We start from the raw sequence: 19,242 nt of genomic DNA, 5'->3' as shown, positions 1-19,242 counted from the left end.
CAGTGTCATTTTATGGCTAACATTTTGCCAAATTTTGAGGAAATAAAAAAACAAACAAACACTTGACCTAAAATTAAAAGTCTTTTTGGTCACTGACTGTTTTTCTTCCTGCTTCCATTTTGAAGTCAATAAGAAAAAAAAACAACAGGTAGGTGAATTTACATTGCATAAGCTTAACCCACTTTCTGAGTCACATATTTCATTGTAGGATTGTATTGTGCTACTGTATGGTTGTATTTACTTATACAATAAGGATGTTCAGCTATATTAAATTATCATATGGTTTCAGGGACCTCGTGGGAAAACTGGTGAGTCTGGACCTCCTGGTCCACCAGGACAGGATGGACTTCAAGGACCAAAGGGCGACTCAGGTCCCAGAGGATTACATGGGCCAAAAGGCGATAAGGGAGATGTAGGACTAACAGGTTCACCTGTAAGTAGTAATGTAAAAATTTCACTACATTTTTAAGAATATGTAATAAATGTATACAGTGCAGAACATACCGAGCAAAGACTAACATTGGGAGACTATCCTCTGGAAAATCAGTCAATAGGGCATATTTTTCAAAACTGTGAAAATGCTATTCTTAAATCTGATATGGCACACAAAATGCGTGTGTCGTCATCTTAATTGTTCTGCTTCCAAATTGAATGTGGGGTCTTACGGCCGGAGAAATCGGGACAAATGCAAGCAATTGTCTCTCAAGTGATTTCTGATTTATTTCCAGAAGTGTACAACATTTTATAGCAAAAATCGAGATGTCTCATTGCATTCCATCATGGGTTCTTTCCAAATTACTGATTACCCCAAATAGCAAATTATTATTGATCTCATATGATCTCATATGTCCTATATCCGCTACATAATCATTATGCACATAATTATCGTTTCTAGCCTAGTCCACCCTAATCCATCCAGTCATTTCGATGAAGCTAGGTAGATACCAAAATACAGAAATAAGTCTTAGAGAACCAGAAATATCTTAAAGCTACATGATTCTAATATTCAGCAAAACGTCCATATAGTGGTATAATTTTTGATTCTTGTATATATTCATATGCCATATATTCTCCCCTTAACAGTCCCTCCTTTGGAGATATGCAAAATCAAAATCCTAATCTTGTCGAACCTATCGATCTGTCCTCCCGGCCTATCTATCTCAACAATGCTGGAACCTAACTAACTAATCTTCACCGTATACACGAGACGACCCATCTCTTGTAGATGGACCCCCTCCTAACGGACTTTGCACAGGAGGAAGTCAGATCTCAGACTATCCCTCGTTGGCTTGCTTCAGGCAGGCATATTCCGGAGGTGGATATGGCATTCTTCTCATGGGCTCATAGGAGTATCTTTCATATAGGGGATCTTCAAAGTCGGCATGCATAGTCATTACTGTGGTTTCCATGATCATCGTCATCATTTTCTTAAGGCATGGAGCTATGCAGCATAGAATTAAGGAAAATATGATCAAAGGACATAAAATAACTATTGTAAACTTAATGGGTCAATAATTGCCTTTATGGCATCCCCAGTGTATTTTATAAACCGTTGTTGAATATTGTATAAATAGTTTATCCACTTTGCATTCTTATTTACGGGTATGGTGGGTTTAAACACAACTATTGTCTCGTTCTCGACTTTGAATTTGTCAGGTGCTCCCTGTGTGCCCCCACTAATATCTATACTTCTTAGCCAAAATTTACCTTTTGTGTCAATGGGAATGGCAATGGGAAGCGTGGACCCATGGACTGCTGTGACAGGACTTGGAATGCTTTGTCATCTCTCGGTTCAAGGGTACATCTGTTGAACCTCTTGGTGATGAGAACTCAGTCACCGGGCAAGATCTGGTGGGCTCCTAGGTCCTCAGGATCTGGGATGGATGAAAAGACTCGAAAATATATTTTAGTCACATGTTTTTAAACTTAGTCTGCATATAGGCAATTATAGTGAACAAAATATAACCCTGAACTGTGACTATCTACAAGTAGGACCTTATAGGGCTGAGTTTTGTTGGACCTGCTAGTGTGTGTGTGTGGATTTGTGCATGTGTGTGACCCAAGGGAAAGACTAAACTCTTATGCTATGACTCCCCTGTTTCCTGTATAGCATCAAGTATGTAGAGTTTTGTTCGAGGCCTTAAATTTTCCTTGTTCATCCTTAGGCGTATTTCATCCTGTGTGACTCCATCTAGGTCCATTTCTTCTTTTCTTCCTTAAAAACTTGTTTCTGGAGTGTCAGAACATCCCTTTTCCTCTGTTTCTGTGTCAAGCGGTATTACTGCTGCTTCTTTTGCTGTTACTTCAGCTATTCTGTTGCCTACTGCTTGCCTTGAAGTGTCTCCAGTGTGTGTGCTTTTACTTTACCACCACAACTCTTCCTGGCATTAACAAGGACTCCATTAGTTCTTGTATGGCTTTGTGGTGTCTGACCGGCGTTCCGTTAGCCATGATGAAGTCTCTTTCCCTCCAGATTGATCTTGACAGCTTCATGTTGAGTGGACCTCTCGTATGCTTCTGTCAAGGCCTGCAGTCCTGCCTTTGGGTGTAGGCAGTGGTTTTGCTAGCAGCATGTATCTTCTGTGGCTACTGCTATACCAGTGTGCGAACGGCCGTCTTGGTCTGCATACCTTGGTCTATCCAGGTCAGGATCTTCCAGGTGTTCCAGGTGCACCCACTTCCAAGTGTTCTCTTACCTCATGAGACAATCGCGTTGAGCCATTTCAGAGTCGACTACCTCTTCCACTAATATGTCAGAGATGTGGTTTTCATCCTCCATCTTCCTCCCCCCTTTGGTAGAGATAGGAGAGTAGCTGGACAGCACATCTGGAGATGGTGACGTTGTCCGGGAGCAGAGTAGGGCATTGCAGACAGGTGCTTTGGGCCAGTATCTTCAATTGGCGACCCATAAAAATATCAGAAGCTTTGTTCAGCACAGGTGGGTTGCAAACATGGCTCTCATGCAGGTTGGGACTCCACGAGCCACTGGGTCAAGTCTTAAAATGTGCCAAATTTATCAAAGTGGTTCATGCAGTTTGATAAATGTGTCCAATGTTAAGACTGTCTATTTTAAGGTTTCACCGCTTATTTATTGGTTAGTTTGCTTTGTGCGACAAACGTTTCGGCGCGCTTTTAGGCACATTGTGTCACCTGTTAAACCATGCCCATTTTTCAATAAACCTTGCCTTTTCAGTGAGGCCTTACCTCCTAGTTGGACAAGTTGTTAAAAGTGTCTGAAACACATTATATGCATGGCACGGGTCATGAAAGACAGTGTTGTGGCACAAATTACCGTACTCCTGGATTCTGGCACTTTTAGCTTAAAAAATATGCACCATTATATGAACTGTGGGGGTCCGATTCCACCAATCAATGTAATGAAAGCATTTAGTGGATTCTATTACATGCAGGAAATCAGACTTCCACCGACCAGATATTGGTGGACTATTCTTAAAGATAGTCCATCAATATTATACAAATCTTTCTAAAGAGAACCCATTAGCTCCCCTGGTATGTTTTTTCATAACTAGATGTAATCGTCATGAAATTACAATGTGAATTTTATACATTTTCACATTTTGACAACTCGCTGCCATTACTCCTGTAAATAAGCAAATGTATTGACAGCTAACCATTGCGTTGGCCATATACTGTACTTACGATAGTTGTTTGACTCATTTGGCCTAGTTATTCCTCTTACACATACTCCATTTCCGCAAAGGGTAAAAGTGTTCTCTGTGAGTAGAGAAAGGTAAGCTAGACACTTCTAGTGGAAGCTTTTCAGTCCTAAGAAAAAAAGGATGGAGCATAAAAAATTTTTCTGCTTCGGTTTTCTAATTAAGGTGCCAAATGCTCCCGTAATTCAAAATCCTTGAAAAGGGTATATGTTAATTGCTTCTGTACACATTAAATTAGAATTACAATCATATTGTATACATTTCTACTAAAAAAGAGACACTTGATTCAGTTTCTTGATATTTTAACTGCTTATTTGTATAGTTATAATAGTAGCAGTTTTGACCTGGGGAAATATTTGTCTTTTTAGGGCCTTGATGGCCCCACTGGAGAAAAAGGAGAGCATGGTGAACATGGACCTCTAGGGCCTCCAGGTCTTCTAGGCCCAATTGGGCTTCCAGGACTTACAGTAAGCTTTTCCATCAAGTAAATTCTGCCTTAATGTAGCTGTGTCTCTGTATGTAGATATGCACCTATGTAGGATTGACTGTGTTGTAAGGTGCGATAGTATTCTAGCTTTTATTGGTTATAAAAATAATAATTGAGCTAGCTGATTGCCGAATTTCTGTCTTCGAATTTATAAAACTCCACAATTTTCTAAGTAAATTAACCAATGGCACCAAGGTGCAGAAGTGCTCAGCTTATGCTCAAGTGCTAGCAGAGCATGGTACAGGACCATAGACTTTCTACTGAGCTTAGAAATCATTCTGTGTGTGCTCCAAAAGTAAGATGAACACTTTTCCCTTTTGATTTGATCGATCACATGAGTTTCTGAACCCAGCTCAGCAGTGCTGAATAGGCACTGTAATATATAAAAAATATGTCAAAGATTTAGTATTTAGTACAATGCAGGGTGGGTCTTACAAAATGTCATAGTAAATAAAATAATAACTCTTTTTTTCTATTTATAATTATTACACATGGCCGGAGTCCTAACTTACGCTATGTCAATTTTTTTTAACTAGGGAGAGAAAGGCGAGACAGGGGAGAAAGGAGATTCGGGAAACACGGTAAATATATTTTCCATCCATGTCAAGAATTTAATGTGTATTTTAAAATGAGGAACCAACGACGTCAAATTCTTCTTCCAGTTTTTGCAAATCTTTTTTTTTGGATCTCAGTTTACATGCAGTACATGCAGTATTGTAGACTGAGCTTTCCCTTCATTGAAATAAAAGAGCCAGGTTAAAACTATAAAAATTAGCCTCAGGTTGACATTCCTTTTGTACTAAATATTTGGGCAGGAAGTCATCTCCTGGTATATGCCAAGCTTCTCATGCACAGATGTTGGGTGGCATGTTTTCTCCTTGCAATGTTGAATTGTATGTTACAATGTCCCAAGTAATGCTTGGCACAAAACAAGGCTTGCGAGTGACTGCTTGGCCATGTCATAAGTTATAAGATACCCAATGGACAGTTATGATGCTAACTTTTTCCTACAGGCAGGTTTCATTTCAAAAGTAAGAACTGCAACCAATATAAGAGGATTCTGATAATATAAGAGGATTCTGATGCATTATTACTTCATCATAGAGCTTCTGTAGACCACGCCACGCAGATGTAAACATAGAGTCATCTCCACTTTACAAATGCACTTATGCATATCCATATCACTATATTAAATACAAAATCTTGCAAGTTTCACACTGGCCATTAGGCCTATACTTCCTGACTTTTCAGCAGTCTCATTATCATCAATGACAGACTTACAATGAAATGTAGCACCACTATTTACAGTAGATGACACTACTCACAATAGGTAGTGTTGCCGTTCACTTCCTCCTCCTCCCTTCATATTGATCCAGATTGCAGCTCAGATACTACTTTTAATCAAACAAAATATGGGTTGAATCAGTCTTTTGCTCCCAATATCCATACGAAGAGTAGGAAAAGCTAGTTTAATATTAGATATAGCGGCCAGTGTGAAACCTGTAGGTATTTTATTTTTCGTTACTTAGATAGTGATGTGAAACATAAGAAAAAAATATGCGGTTTTACCTGCGGATTGCTCTGTGGTTTTGCCCTGCGGTTTTTCATCTTCACAATGGAGGAGATGGCAAACCGCAGCGGAAAAATCCGCACCGTCTGCACTGCGTTTTTTTTATTCTCTTAGGGAATAATGGTACTGTACTGTACACTGCAGCAAAAACTGCTGCGGACCCGCAGCGGCCAAATCCGCTGCAGAACGGCAGCAGAATCCGCAGCGTGTGCACACACCCTTAAAGAACCAAGAAACATAACAATATCTCTACAAGGAGAACCTTAGCTGATGATGACCGCTCCAATATGGAGTGTGCATCGCCATGGGTGCCATTTTATGCACATTACTAATATATTGCCTGACATGGCTGTACCCTATGATTAGGAGGAATGACCACTTTTTTTGCATCGAAAAATTCCTGCTAAATTACCATCCCTTGTTCTTCATGCCCTGTTGAGACCCTCATAACAAGCTAACATTTGCTATCATTTAACCCAGTAACAGATTGAACCTAAAGTAACGTCCTTTCTAACTTCTAGTTTTAATTTATGTATGAAATATACTTTGATTTCTTCTGTGACTGCAGACATATGTTTCATTGATATATTTGTGCTGCTCTAGGTGTCTGGACCTCCTGGTCCTCCGGGTGTTCCTGGGCCTGTAGTAAGTGCTAATGCTTTCAATATCTTCTTCTAATGCACTTTACAATCTAATTGTGACCTTGACCAATTACGTTGTGTCTTCGGTTCTTGCTGACGTGAAAACACAAGAACATTAGCACACACGCACCTACCTTATAAATTCTCAGCAGTGTCTTCCTGCGTCTTCCATACTAATCTTGTGCAGCTACCCTATTAAAGCATTTGGATAACACTTTCCAATAGACCCTGTGTGTTTTGCAAGAATTCCATAGCCATTGCTCATTTCAGCGTCATATTTTATCTTTTACTGACTTTTTTCTATTCAGTCATTCAAGGAGCCTGCGCTATAATCAGTTTTCTAATCATTCTTATGTGTGATTGTACTCAATGAGGATCGTTTAATGGGAATTTGTCAGAATGATCCACCCCTCCTCTCCAAAAACTGCTTACATCGTCATGTTGTCATCCATATTTTTACTTATGCAATCTGCTGCTCTCTGACTGGAAAAAAAAGTTTTAATGTATATGCAAATGAGGCTTAAGTGCTCTGGGTATGTCAAAGCACTTCCCAGACCTTTGCCTCTCTGGCTTTATTATGAAAATTTTATTTCACACAAGCAATCTACCTTGTATACATATTGACTTTTCAGCCTTGGTCTAATTTGTTTCAAGGACCCATAGATAAGAATGGGTGAGTGTCATCCAATTCTTGGAGGCAAATCCAATTTGGGCATGCTGCAATTTGTTTACTCAGTCTGCTCTGTTCAAGGAAAAAATCAGACATGTGCACAGTCCCATAGCATAACATAGATACAAGTGCTATCCATCAATGCCGTGGTTAGCGCTTGTCCAATCTATAAGGCCATCTGCACGAGCCACAGCCAGTCATGCATAGGAAGGTGGGGCCTGGGAGGGAACAGAGCCTGGGAGGCAAGAGCTTGGAAATGTTCTAATCATGCATGGAGCATATTATTATTATTATTTATTATTATAGCGCCATTTATTCCATGGCGCTTTACATGTGAGGAGGGGTATACATAATAAAAACAAGTGCAGCAATCTGATACAGGAGGAGAGAGGACCAGCGAGGGCTCACAATCTACACACATGAATCAAAACAGAATTAAAACAGAGAGCAACAGATAGCAAAAGTAACGGTATGGATGACATTATCTATGTGCTGAGAGACTCAAAGAAAAACATGGCAAATCAAAAGTTCGGTGTATTTCGTGACAAACATCCCACTGTGGGTGTATATCTGTTCAGACATCTCTGTGTTATTTCCTGGGGTCACTCTATTATATTTTCATGATCCAGCATTTCCAAAATTTAGTATCTGTATAATTTAGCATTCTACCAATATACTTATGGTACATTAATTTTAGGACAGTTGAGTGATGTGTGACATGGTATTTCATTGGCCATGTATTTCTTTAGGTATTTGTTCCATGTATTTCTTCAGCGTATAGAGTATTTTACATTGTATTATTTTAGTGCTGAATGGTTACAAGTCTCCGTTCTATCTTGTGCTACATGGTGAGCTACTATGTATTCGCCAGTATTTACTATAGTTTACATACACTATATGAAAAGACACATCTGCATGTTTTTCTCCATATCTGACACGAAATCAGAATAAACCTTTCCCGGTTTAGGTCAATTAGGATTACCATAATCTATAATAATAAATGCCCTAAGCAGCTTCCGGTTGTAACAACTTCCGTCCAGTTGTAACCGGTGACGTCACCGCACACCTCTTTCCATGTTAACCCTCAACACACCACTCCTCTCACCTTTCACCATCTCCACTCACGTCCACTCACTCTTTCACTCCACGTACGACCCTTTCTCTCACTCCGTCTCTCATACTCACGCCGTCATCGCCGCTGATCCACGATCCCCGACATCTTCTTCCGCCGGCGCCATCCTGGATCCAGACGTCCTCCATGCCGGCGACATGTTCTTGCGGTGACGCCATTTTGGATCGGCGAAATCCCGCGATAGTCAAGATGGCGTCGCCGCAAGAACATGTCGCCAGCGTGGAGGACGTCGGGATCCAAAATGGCGTCGGCGAAATCTGCGAGATTTCGCCGACGCCATTTTGGATCCCGACGGCATCCACGCCGGCGACATGTTCCTGCGGCGACGCTATTTTGGATCGGCGAAAACCCGCAATACTCAAGATGGCGTCGCCGCAAGAACATGTCGCCGGCGAGGACGACGTCGGGATCCAAAATGGCATCGGCGAAAACTCACGATGCCATCTTGAGTATCGCGGGATTTCACGATACTCAAGATGGCGTCGCCGCAAGAACATGTCGCCGGCGTGGACAACGTCTGGATCCAGGATGGCGCCGGCGGAAGAAGATGTCGGGGATCGTGGAGCAGCGGCGATGACGGTGTGAGTATGAGAGACGGAGTGAGAGAAGGGGTCGTATGTGGAGTGAAAGAGTGAGTGGAGATGGTGAAAGGTGAGAGGAGTGTGTGTGTTGAGGGATAACATGGCAAGAGGTGTGATGCTATCGCATCCTCCCGATGCGATAGCATCGGGCCATAATCTAGTTATTAATACTTGCCAAATGCCAGGATTGTTAGGAACGGCGGAACGCACTAAATAAAAATAATAATAAAGTGCGTTCGCCGCTCGGGGTCCACCTTGCAGTAGGTGGTATAACAGCTGCCAGTGCTAAGTGGTGGCAGAAGCAATATGGCGGTATTGTGCACAGGGTTAACAGTCACCCAAGTGCACAGAGCAATCTCTGTTAAATCACAGAGATGCCTATGAACATAAACAAAAGAGCTGAGCCTGTTAAGGTCACAAGTACTCAGAGTAGTTACACTCACGGTATAAGGTCAAAGGAATAGCCAAAGATGGCGGTACTAAGTCCTTCTAGACCTACCGTGTGTGTAGCGTCGCAGCCGCGAACGCTTAGGAGGGCTGCTACTGCAGCGCGGCGTAGGACACTGCCGCTATACGACAATGCTAGACGCAAGCGCAATGTCGGAAGCTAGCAGCTGTGGACAATGAAGCAGAGGCGCGCTGTCGCTGGTACTGAACTCAATCCCTCACACAAGTGTAATATCAAAGGGTAGGGGTTTCCAATGAGTCATTCACCAGAATCATGCATCCATCCTCATTCACACAGCAGCAAGTATGACTATACTAGCGCATGGCGAAACAGCAATGCATGCCTTTTATAGCAGCCGAGACCTTCTGGAAGCTTCCAGATCTCCGAGATGGACCAATGAGATCTGGAGCGGGACCTGAGCACATGACTCCCGATCTCCAATGGGAGATCGTCTCATGAGCATGCTCAGAAGGTGGACGGAAGGACTTAGCTTCAGGAGAGATTTGCTGCAAGGCAATCTCCTCTGCAATCTCTTCTGCAGTGGATAAAGAGCAGGAGACTGCAGAATGTAAGGGTCTGGATTCCTGCATAGCGACCTCAGAAACCTGACTCCTAACATTACCGCCCTCCTAGGGCCCCCCCTCCCTGAGACCTCCGACCCACCAACTTGTGCCTATTAGTGGCATAGGCCTCAGACTCGTTCAAAGGCAAGTCTGATGTCTGGGTAGGTGACAAAGCAACCCGAGATACGCGGAAGGCATCAGGGATAGCAAGATCGCCAGGTTTGAGAAGGGACACATGGGAGACAACGGGAGCCGGAGTTAAAGTGGGATGCCGCCGTGTGTCGGCGGGCATCGCCATTCTCCGTTTGGAGAGGCTATCCCATGAACAAAAGGCACAGGCCCGAATATATTTTTTTACATCTCGAGCCCTGTGCGGCCACCAATAAGACCTAGCCAGGAGTTTTGTGGTCTGCATATAGCCGCAGTGACCACCCCTCCTGGAATCGTTTGCCCACGCGAGAACCCTCAGCCGAAGGTGATGAGGGACAAAGGTCTTACCCGGCGGCACAGAGTTTGGCCATTGCGGGGCGCTGTTGTCTGGAGCAACAGCACGTTGACAACGGTAACCGCAAATGGAGTCTTGTGCCGGACATGCCTCGAGAACGGCACGAGACACCTCCATGGGCTCAGGGGGTGGAATCTCTGGCACGGGTGGTTCCATAGGCTCAAAAAAGTTGGGAGCTGAGGTAACCTTCCGCTTGGATTGAGCACGCTCCATACCGCGCTCCGAAAAACGGAGGTCAATGCGGGTGGAAATGACAATCAGCTCCTCCAAAGTTGCGGGTACCTCTCTGGTAGAGAGAGCATCTTTGACATGCTCCGCCAAACCTCTCCAAAACACAGGGATAAGGGCTTTGACAGACCACTCCAGCTCAGAAGCCAGTGTCCGAAAACGAACGGCATACTGACTAACCGAGAGGGATCTTTGGGACAAAGCAAGAAGCTGAAGAGAGGTGTCGTGCGTGACCCGTGGACCGAGGAAGACCTGATTAATAGCTGTTAATAACTGAGTAGCAGTCCGAACCTATGGGTCACCACGCTCCCATAGTGGCGTAGCCCACTCCAACGCCTTGCCCGACAGAAGGGAGACAATAAACCCCAACTTGGCCCGCTCCATAGGGAATCGCGCAGCCAGTAGCTCAAGCTGCATAGAGCACTGGCTGATGAAACCCCTACAGGAGGTGCCATCACCAGAAAATTTATCGGGCAACGGGAGGCGGGTAACTGTCGGCGCGTGGGAGGACGTGGACATACGCGTAACCGCGTCAGTGATTGCTTGCACAGCAGCTTCGGTGGACTGCGCAGCTGAGAGAGCCCTCTCAAGAGTGGCCAACCAGCCCTCAAGCTGCCGAATGCACTGCAAGAGTTGCTGCTGTTCTGCCATCACTAGCCAGACCTGGGCGTTAGTATAATGTTAGGAACGGCGGAACGCACTAAATAAAAATAATAATAAAGTGCGTTCGCCGCTCAGGGTCCACCGTGCAGTAGGTGGTATAACCGCTGCTAAGTGGTGGCAGAAGCAATATGGCAGTATTGTGCACAGAGTTAACTGTCACCCAAGTGCACAGAGCAATCTCTGTTAAATCACAGCGATGCCTATGAACATAAACAAAAGAGCTGAGCCTGTTAAGGTCACAAGTACTCAAAGTAGTTACACACACGGTATAAGGTCACAGGAATAGCCAAAGATGGCGGTACTAAGTCCTTCTAGACCTGCTGTGTGTGTAGCGTCGCAACCGTGAACCCTCAAGAGGGCTGCTACTGCAGCGCGGCGTAGGACACTGTCGCTATACGACAATGCTAGACGCAAGCGCAATGTCGGACGCTAGCAGCTGTGGACAATGAAGCAGAGGCGCGCTGGTGCTGGTACTGAACTCATTCCCTCACACAAACACAAGCGTAATATCAAAGGGTAGGGGTTTCCAATGAGCCATTCACAAGAATCATGCATCCATCCTCATTCACAAAGCAGCAAGTATGACTATACTAGCGCATGGCGGAACAGCCATGCGCGCCTTTTATAGCAGCCAGGACCTTCCGGAAGCTTCCAGATCTCCGAGATGGACCAATAAGATCTGGAGCGGGACCTGAGCACATGACTCCCGATCTCCAATGGGAGATCGTCTCATGAGCATGCTCAGAAGGTGGACGGAAGGACTTAGCCTAAGGAGAGATTTGCTGCAAGGCAATCTCCTCTGAAATCTCTTCTGCAGTGGATAAAGAGCAGGAGACTGCAGAATGTAAGTGTCTGGATTCCTGCATAGCGACCGCAGAAACCTGACTCCTAACAAGGATAATGCGAGAGAAAGATAGAATGTTTAAGGCATTTTTATTACTTACTGCACAGTCAAAAGTTTACATACATTTCATTAGTATTTGGTACCATTGCCCTTAACCTGAATGACTTGGGTCAAACGTTTGGGATTTCCTTCCACAAGCTCCTCACAATAGTTGGTCGTAATTTGGGCTCATTCCTCCTGACAAAACTGGTTTAATGGATTCAGGTTTGTAGGTCACTGTACTCGCACCTGCCTTTTCAGCTCTCCCCATAAATTTTCAATAGGACTGAGATCAGGGCTTTGTGATGGTCACTCCAAAACATTGACTTTGTTATCCACTTTGTTACCATTTTGGTAGTATGCATTAGGTCATTGTCCATTTGGAAGACTCATTTCAGCCCAAGCTTTAACTTCCTGGCTGATTTCTTGAGATGTTGCTTCAGTATTGCCACATAATCTTCTTTTCTCATGAAATCATCTACTGTATTTTGGAAAGTGCACCAGTTCCTCCTGCCTCAAGACAACCCCACGATATGATGCTATCACAGTTGGAATAGTGTTCTTAGGCTTCCAAGCTTCTCTCTTTTTCCTCCAAACGTAATGATGATCATTATGCCCCCAAAAATTTAATTTTAGGTTCATCAGACCACTGGACATGTCTGCAAAAATTAAAGTCTTTGTTCCTGTGTTCATTTGCAAACATTAATCTGGCTTTTTCATGTTTCTTTTGGAGTAATGGCTTCTTCCTGGCAGAGTGGTCTTTCAGCCCACCCATGTTGATACAGTACTCATTTCACTGTGGATATTGACACAATCTTACCAGCTTCCGCCATCATCTTCACAAGGTCTTTTGCTTTTGTCCTTTGGTTGATATGCACATGTCGAACCAAAACATGTTCATCTCTGGGAGACAGAACCCATCTCCTTCCTGAGCGGTATAATGGCTGGACATTCCCATCATGTTTGCACTTGCGTATAAAAGTTTGTACAGATGAACAAGGCACCTTCAGGTATCTTGAAATTGTACCCAAGGATGAGCCAGACTCGTGCAAGTCCACAATTCTCTTCCTGATATCTTGACTGATTTCTTTAGACTATCCCATGATGCTACACAAAGAGGCAGTGTGTTTCAGGTGTGCATTAAAATACTTCCAAAGGTGTGTCTCTAATCAACTCAGTTGTTCTCAAAAACCAGAAGCTTCTGAACACATGACAACATCATTTAGGCAGTCCAGAATTGTTTAAAGGCATAGTAATCTTAGTTTATGTAAACTTTTAAATTTGTAGTAAGTAATACAAATGCCTTAAAACATTTTATAAATGCACAGTAGTCTCCAGCGATCTCAGGCTGGAAGTTAGTAGTAAAAATTATTCCTTTATTTCTTTGTTTAAAAGAACATTTTACAGGCAGTGGATACCCCAATGGATGGTAGAAAATCCAACGTGTTCCAACTCAGAAGAGTCTTATTCATGAATCGCCTCCCACAGCATCACTGGGTGACTGTGACATCAGGTTTTCATCCTGTAATCTCGTGCCTGTGCAGTCCCAGTGCCATCATTTCTAGTCAATGTTCCGCCCTTCTCTGGACATTGGCTTCATGTGTCTACTGTGCAAGTGCCAGCAAGTCACTGGTAATTCCACCTTCAGCGTTCTCCGGCACACTGAAATACTGGGAGCATACGTACCAGTGTGGGAGGCGACTTACATGATAATGAAGTACGGAGGCAGAGTTATCTTCCAGGCAGGGTCCTCCTCATAGTCTGGAAGATCTCATTTAAATAAAGTGGTAAAAAGTGATTTCTCCACAACCAGGCATCTGATATGAGACACACAGGGATCACTCTCCTCAGCAGTCCATAGCTGTACGCCTATATTAATAGTTTACATAGGTCAAATGTGGTGACAGATTCCCTTTAATGTATGGTTAAAGTGTTTCCTTTTAAGCGCAAGCTTATATGTGCAATTGTAGTAGTGATGTTTGGGAAGTGTGTGTGTATGTATGTGTAGGAAGTGGCAAAAATACCAAAGTTATATTTGTTTGGTAAATTTGGTCCAACAAAGCATTATATTAGACATGCTTTAATGATAGAACGTTGTTTATTGGTTTATTTTCCAATATTTCTCTAGTTCCAACATACTTTATATTTCAAGATTATATTCATTGCCATTAATCAACATCAGTTTTCCTAATATAATATTTTATGTATATGTTCATTTCAAGGGCCCTCCTGGACTTCCTGGCCATAAGGTAATCATATAACAACTTATCTCTAATCATATTGTATGTAAATTTACATATGTTTTCTTCTTCATGCCTGCACAAGGACTTTAGTGATGTATCTAATATAATAAATACATTGCCAGGGAAAAAAGGTAGTATTGCATGACAGTGATCAGCTCACCTCATCTACCACAAGACCCTACACGTGTTTCACCACTGCTTCATCAGGGGTAAATCTCTACCTTTTTTTCCCTTGGGTATATGTAAATATTACTTTGCTACTACTAATATTCATTCATGATTATACACCTTTGGGATATTTGTGCATTTAACTTTATCAGCTAAATATTTCTATTAAACGTTTCATGTGCATGCATACAGGCACTCATTTTACCTACTACTATAGGATCATACTTTTTGATCACCTGCGATTGTGCTTTCTTTGTACACATGTACATGTGAAACTTCCATGTTTAGCTCATCTCCCACATGCACACATATGGTTATATGTATGCACATTCATGTATATATCATATCGTTTTTTTAAGGTGTCTCTGTTTTTCTTTAATTATTTTGCATATACATGTTCTTAATGAAACCATACAATAAAATTTAACTTTTTAAATGATTGTTGTGATTTATTTCATCCCCGTCATAATCTTTTTCTTATTTTTGGTTATATATTTGTAAGACAAAAAGGAAGCCACTTGGCTAGTGGTGTAACTAGAGTCTAGTGCAAAATTTAGACCTGAGTGCCCCCATCATCCCCTCCGCGTTTTGGTCAGATATATGGGCCCTTGTAGCTTTCTAAATCCTATAAGTAGATATGAGTTGCATCCCTCCCTTTATGTAGTAATGTCCTCCATCTTGGGTTTCTTCCTGATATATATGTCCCCCATCTCGGGCCCATCCTAGTATGTACAATCATTGCTGAAAATTGTTGGCACCCTTGAAATTGCTCCAGAAAATTAAGTATTTCTTCCAGAACATTGTTGCAATTACATGTTTTGTTATACATAAGTTTATTTCCTTTGCGTGTATTGGAACAACACAGAAAAACTAAGAATAAAAGGCAAATTAGACATTATTAGACAGATAAAATTGTTGGCATGTTTCCAAAATTGTGGCTAAACAACTTTGGTTCAAGCATGTGAAGCTCGTTCAAACTCAGTTGTGACAAGTAACATGTGTGGACAATATGAAAATCACACCTGAAACCAGATAAAAAGGGCAGAAGTTGACTCAATCTGTGCATTGTGTGCCACACTAAGCATGGAGAACAAAAAGAAAAGAAAACTATCTGAGGACTTGAGAACCAAAATTGTTGAACAATATCAATAATCACAATGTTACATGTCCATCTCCAGAGATATGGATGTTCCTTTATCTATGATGCACAACATAATCAAGAAGTTTACAACCCATGGCACTGGAGCTAATCTCCCTGGACATGGATATGATGTTGCTGCTTTCTCATTCACAGTCCATGTACAACATTGTACTTTACTGATACTTGTGTCATTTGATCTCCTCTATTACTGTGGTACTGAGCCCTATTCACTTGTTTTTTGTACACAATTGTATTTGGTTGGCATTAAGTGGCCATACCATATTACTACATTGAGATTTTTTGAATGAATTTCTGTCTGTAGATTGAAACTAATTTTCAACAATCTATTTTACCATGTGTAAAAATCTACTTTTGCTACCTAATTACCTATTACATTTATGTGTCTTTCATGTTGTCCCATTTTTTGTGTCCTCACGAATTGACCTACTACAAATTTTTCTTTTTAATTACTTATTGTATGGTTGCCTATTAATTCTTTTGACTTTCAATATAATGCAATTTTTTATTAAATAGCCTTTTTTTGCTATTGCATATCTATTTTGGAGCTAATATACTCAATTTTCTGTATTTTTATCTCCTAAATTGTACTGGGAGTTCTCCACAAATGTTTCAGGATTTCCGTCACCAGTATTGTTCATATTTTTGGTACTTTTACCAATGCATAAAAAAGCTAGACTTAGCTTTCCAAAATGTGAATAAGCCAAAATCCTTTTGGGAAAGTGTCTTTTGGACAGATGAGCCCAAATAGAGCTTTTTGGTAAACCATTTCATTCTACTTTTTAACAAAAACGGAATGAGGCCTACAAAGAAAAGAGCACAGTACCTACATTCAAATATGGTGGGGGTTCAAAAATGTTTTGGGGTTGTTTTGTTGCCTCTGGCACTGGGTGCCTTGACTTGACTGTGTGCAATGCATCATGAAATCTGAATACTACCACAGAATTTTGGGTCCTAATGTAGTGCCCAGTGTCAGAAAGCTGAATTTGCATCCTAGGACATGGGTCTTTCATCAGGAGAATGATGTCAAACATACGTCAAGAAGTACCCAGAAATGGATGGAAACAAAGAGCTGGAGAATTCTGAAATGGCGAGCAATGAGTCCGGATCTAAATCCCATTGAACACCTGTGGAGAGCTCTTAAAACTGCTGTTGGGAGAAAGCGCCCTTCAAATATGAGCGACTTGGAGCAGTTTGCAAAATAAGAGTGGTCCAAAATTCCAGTTGGGAGGTGTAAGAAGCTTGTTGATGTTATACGAAGCGATTGATTGCAATTATTTATTCCAAAGAGTGTGAACCAAATTTTGTCTGACTCATTTTGCGGGATTTTGTGTGAAGTTATGTACAATTTGCCTTTTTTATGTTGTTCCAATACACACAAAGAAAATAAATGTGTATAACAAAATGCGTAATTGCAATAATTTTCTTGTAGAAATACTTAATTTTCTGGAACAATTTCAAGGGTGCCAACACTTGTGACCATGACTGTACATTCTTTATCCTGGGCCCCATCCTGTTATATAGGACCTCCATCTTGGTATATATGTTCCCATCCTGGTATATCTGTCCCCCATCTTTGTATATGTGTTTAACATCCTGGTATGTATGTCCCTTATCCTGGCCCCATCTTGGTATATCTGTTCCACATCCTGGTATATATGTCCTTTATCCTGGCCCCATCCTGGTATATATGTTCCCCTTCCTGGTATATATGTTGCCCATCCTGGTATATGTCCTTCATTTTGCCGCTGTTGTTTAATTCATAGAAAAAAATGATTATACTCACATTCCCTCCGGTCCCCCGCTGCGTTCTCTTCAGAAACCGGCAGCTGACTTCAGCTTACAAGCAACGGAGGCACATGATGTTAATGCCATGCACCCTCAGTCATGGTCCTGGTCCCGACGTCTCTGACTGCAATCTTTTCACCACCGGAACTTGACAATGCCATCTTCCTCCCAAAAATGCACGTTGATATATCATCCACACACTCAGCTAACTACCGTAATAATCTGTGGTGTTCTGTCATTATACGAAAAAATCACTGAAAGTCCCAAGCAGTAGAAGTGAAGATGATGACACCACATCATGGAAAATCTTTATTATTTCAGGTGGGGATAGTACAGGCAAACCTTCAGCAGAATACATCTGTGTTGTGTTTACGGACACCTCTACAGACATAGCCTGCTGTTGTTTGCCTGTACTCTCCCCCACCTGATTTTTATTCCTTGCTGTGAAATAATAAAGAAGGTTTTCCATGATGTGGTGATTGCCATCATCTTCACTTCTACTACTTGGGAAGGTATATTTATAAATTCAGATAATTTCTTCCAGCAATCAGGTCACTCCATTTTTTGCCTAAATAGGCTGACAAACTAATTCCCTTTTTAATTAGAATTTCTGTAAAACTGACCTAGTCTGCCCTGAGAGTCACTAGGATAGATTCTGAAATATGAATTGTAATATGGTACCAGGTATAATAGTAAACAATGTCACATTTGCCATAACTATGTACTATTTTTTATACTTGGTGCAATTCCTGTTTTTCTGAACCTGACATTATTGATTCTTTGTTTCCATGCCTTTCCATTCATAAGATATAGCTTCTTCCATCCATGTGTTTAAATCTAGTCTTGTCAGCCAACTGGACATGATTGGGAAGAAGATTAATTAGAGAAGAGTTAAGGATCACGGATCCTTGGCTAAAAAGGCTAGATTTATATACAGAGAAGAGGGGGGCATATCTCAGAAACAAATGAAAAACAATGTCAGATTTAGGCCACGTTCAGACTTTCAGTATATGGTCAGAATTTTACATCAGTATTTGTGAGCCAAAATCAGTAGCGGAACAATCAGAGGAAAAGTAGAATAGAAACACGTCACCACTTCTGGATTTATCACTCACTACTGGTTTTAGCTTACAAATACTGATTTGAAATACTGACCAAATACTGAACGTGTGAACGTGGCCTTATGAGAACAACAGCACCGTAGATATTATACATATTTATGGCAGGTGACAGGTCCTCTTTAGACCTCCTTACACAGCTGCCTTGACCTATAGCTCATTAGATTATTTTCTTTACGTCTTGCCAGATTACGGTTCCTATTGTTTGTACTGACTGTATCCATGAACCCTCGCTACTTGTTATCATGCAATTCCATTTTTTGATATTTTGTTATCTGCAGGGTGAAGTAGGAGAGAATGGTGTGAAAGGGGAGAAGGGCAGCCAGGGAGATAAAGGAGACAAAGGACCTTTGGGTTTGCCAGTAAGTATATATGACACGCACGCTATGTAGATTTTTCATCAACAATATAGAGCATAGACACAATGTGAGCAGCCATTGAAAAGCTTTCCATCAATACATCCTCGAGAAATAATATAGATTATAAAATTATTAAATTTGTTTGTTATTCACCCTGTGTTTCCCCAAAAACAAGATATTTCACTATTAAAGATCCTGTAGGATCGGACACCTATCTTTTCCACACATTATAAATGTGACAGCTATGCATTGATACCAGTACTGAATTCACGGCATAAGAGACTGCAGATGCAGGTTATCAGGTACCTTCTGTGCCTCAAGTCATCATAAATAGTTATAGTTTTAATAGCCGCCTGGGA

At 41.7% G+C, this 19,242-nt stretch overlaps 1 protein-coding gene across 1 annotated transcript in view; it reads left to right on the top strand.

Annotated features, from left to right (window-relative positions):
- COL13A1 (collagen type XIII alpha 1 chain) overlaps window positions 1–19,242 on the top strand; it is a 397,057-nt gene that overhangs the window by 341,318 nt on the left and 36,497 nt on the right. The window contains exons 28-33 of the mRNA XM_073560029.1: window positions 290–433; window positions 4,046–4,144; window positions 4,701–4,745; window positions 6,338–6,379; window positions 14,271–14,297; window positions 18,806–18,886. Of these exons, the coding sequence (XP_073416130.1) occupies window positions 290–433; window positions 4,046–4,144; window positions 4,701–4,745; window positions 6,338–6,379; window positions 14,271–14,297; window positions 18,806–18,886 (438 nt within the window). The remainder of the gene's footprint in view (window positions 1–289; window positions 434–4,045; window positions 4,145–4,700; window positions 4,746–6,337; window positions 6,380–14,270; window positions 14,298–18,805; window positions 18,887–19,242) is intronic.

The sequence above is a fragment of the Dendrobates tinctorius genome, unplaced genomic scaffold (genome assembly GCF_039654945.1).
Source record: "Dendrobates tinctorius isolate UK_male_01 unplaced genomic scaffold, ASM3965494v1 ptg000292l, whole genome shotgun sequence".
Taxonomy (NCBI): Eukaryota; Metazoa; Chordata; class Amphibia; order Anura; family Dendrobatidae; genus Dendrobates; species Dendrobates tinctorius.
The sequence above is the reverse complement of the archived record's forward strand: the minus strand, read 5'-3'. Positions and strand labels throughout refer to the sequence as shown.